The sequence below is a fragment of the Tachysurus vachellii genome, chromosome 19, assembly GCF_030014155.1.
Source record: "Tachysurus vachellii isolate PV-2020 chromosome 19, HZAU_Pvac_v1, whole genome shotgun sequence".
Taxonomy (NCBI): Eukaryota; Metazoa; Chordata; class Actinopteri; order Siluriformes; family Bagridae; genus Tachysurus; species Tachysurus vachellii.
This window is the reverse complement of record NC_083478.1, coordinates 490001-492500: the sequence shown is the minus strand read 5'-3', so window position 1 is coordinate 492500 and position 2500 is coordinate 490001. Positions and strand designations below refer to the sequence as shown.

The 2500-nt window shown below is 40.9% G+C and overlaps 1 protein-coding gene across 3 annotated transcripts in view; it reads right to left on the bottom strand.

Moving 5' to 3' along the window:
• The window catches only part of iqsec1a (IQ motif and Sec7 domain ArfGEF 1a), a 64795-nt gene that overhangs the window by 32499 nt on the left and 29796 nt on the right, over window positions 1-2500 (bottom strand). Inside the window, exon 1 of one of the 3 annotated variants that reach the window (XM_060893450.1) lies at window positions 1179-1392. The exons of the other annotated variants lie outside the window; for them this stretch is intronic. Coding sequence (XP_060749433.1) covers window positions 1179-1243 — 65 coding nt within the window. The 5' untranslated portion in view covers window positions 1244-1392. Of the gene's footprint in view, window positions 1-1178; window positions 1393-2500 lie in introns of those variants that run through there. 3 annotated transcript variants of the gene reach the window in all.

The window sequence follows — 2500 nt, the reverse complement described above, 5'->3', positions numbered from 1 at the left end:
GCAGCTTGCGAGAGGCAGAATGGTGGAACGGTGCTGGAGAGAAGCTGTGGTGGAGCTGGCAGGAGAAAATACCACAGCCAGACATTATGCAATCGTTTATACAGAGAGATGCTCAGATTGTCTGGACTTCATGGCAAGTCCTGGACACTGAGGTAAGGATGTGAAGCTGCTTGTTGTGCCATTTGTACTCGAGGAAGCAGGAGAGTTCCCTAATGCAAGCTGTTTCCTGATCTGTCCTTGCACCACAGGAGAAACGTGACACTGTTATGTCCGTAATATCACAGCAAGACAAAAAAACAGCTCGTGCTGCTTACTGTAGCGTCATCCATGTTTCAAATAAGATCAGAAAGGATTTAGACAAGAAGGATTCAACATTTCTCTAACACGTATCATGTTCTATGTTCAGGGAAGAACAGAGCCAGAAACATCTCGCTTTTCTGCTGTAGTACCCTGGTGCTGTGCTTCCTGAGGAGCTTGTTATGGTGCTCCACAGCTTTAGAGCTGAGAAATACTCCAGTTATGTACAGATATAGAGATCCACCTGTCCTTGGCTGCAAGGACATAAAACCTGTTTAGTCAAAAGGTCAAAAGGAACAACACAAACCTCCATGGCATTCAAACTGTCCTTCCAAACAGAGACATGAGTTAAATTACCAGCACAGAAGTGTGGAAATGTCACTTCTTTACATGACTGAATAAACTTTGTTTCATAAAGATAAAGCCTTGTGAAGGATTAGTGTGCAGTCTGGTGTGCAATGGAATTGTTCCTGGAGTATTTTTGGAATTTTATTCCGAATCCATCGTGTCAGACTTCCCTTACAAGTAGAAGAAGGTACAGGAACATTTCATGGTCATGTGACCTACGTATGATGGAACATGGCCATGCCTCCTACAACAAGCGCTTATAATAAAGGACAAAACAAGCAACCTGTTTCTAAATCACACTTGAGTTACGCATGTAAATTTTCTGATCTTGAAATGGTTAGACTCAGATATTTATAGAGTTCTCTAGTGAAGACACAGGACAGATGTCCAAATCCTGATATTTTTCTAAAAAAGCCTCCATGGTGTCTGTAGAGATCCACACCATTACAACACAGTACATCACATCACCGTTCACAGTGTCAGAGGAAACGTCTCCTTATCTGAGCGTTAATCATAAACACACGCTGCCTTACCATCCGTCCAGCTCCAGCTCCAGCAGAGACTGGGTTTTCTCCGAGTTACACTGCAAACACCACATCCTTGCTTCTGGCTAACACACACTTCTGTAGAGATCCTCACCGGACTGCAGAGAACGACCAGCTCCGAAATCAGACCCAGGAAACATACTCGCCATTTCTGCTCTCCACTCTCTCTCTCTCTCACACATGCTCCTTCTTTCTTTCTATCCTTCCTTCTCCAGCTCTGCTCTATCCTGCTCACAGTAGTGTGTGTGATGGAAGGAGGGGGGCTGTGAGAAAAAAAAGAGAGGGCATGTGCTGTGTGAATGGAAGGACATGAGAAGGGGGTGGGACTCGTCGGGAAGCTCCAACACTGAGCCAAGAGCTGATGGACGGTGAGAGCAGGAATAGTTTCTCAATCCATGATGAGCAGAAACAAACAGAGAGAGAGAGTGAGAGAGAGAGAGAGAGAGAGAGAGAGAGAGAGAGAGAGAGAGAAAGAGAGAGAGAGAGAGAGAGAGAGAGAGAAAGAGAGAGAAAGAGAATGAAAGGTTGTTTGTTTGCCTCTGTGAAGGCAGTAAAAGAATGTTTGTGTAGGTTGAGAGAGAGAAAGAGAAAGAGAGAGAGAGAGAGAGAGAGAGAGAGAGAGAGAGAGAGAGAGATCTATTAATAGCACCTTCAGCAAACAGGGACATAGAGAGAAGGAATTATACACCTGGCTTTACATCGTCCTACTTTACTGCAGTCTTTCTCTGTAAAACCACCAGAAGAATTAAAAGAAAAGAAAATCTTTTAGGACAAATTCTTTAAATTTTAAAGTAGAATCTGTGAATTTGTCCAAGAAATGAAAAGAATTCAGGAAGATTTACGTCATGAATAAATACGAGCTTTCACAAGAGTAAAGAAACCACTAAGAGGTGGAGGGCTTTTGTAAATGAATCAGTTTTAAATATTATTAATATGTACATATATTTAAATAAATAAACAAATAAATAAATGTTTTTAGACACGGAATATTATACTAAAATTAAAAAATAAAATCAATTAAAAAAAAGCATACAAAGATAAAAAAAAATATGAAAACAAAATAAAATGAAAATGAAACAGTTAACAAAATAAAATGAAATTATGGATATAAAAATAAAGGAAGTATTTAAATTTAATTAAAAAAAGTAATGTTTCCCAAACAGATTTGAGTGGATTATATGAATGAGACAGAAGGGACCTGGGTGGCAGTGCCCTCAGACAGTGCCCTCAGACAGTGCCCTCAGACAGTGCCCTCAGACAGTGCCCTCAGACAGTGCCCTCAGACGCAGGAGTGTATTTTATTTGTGTTT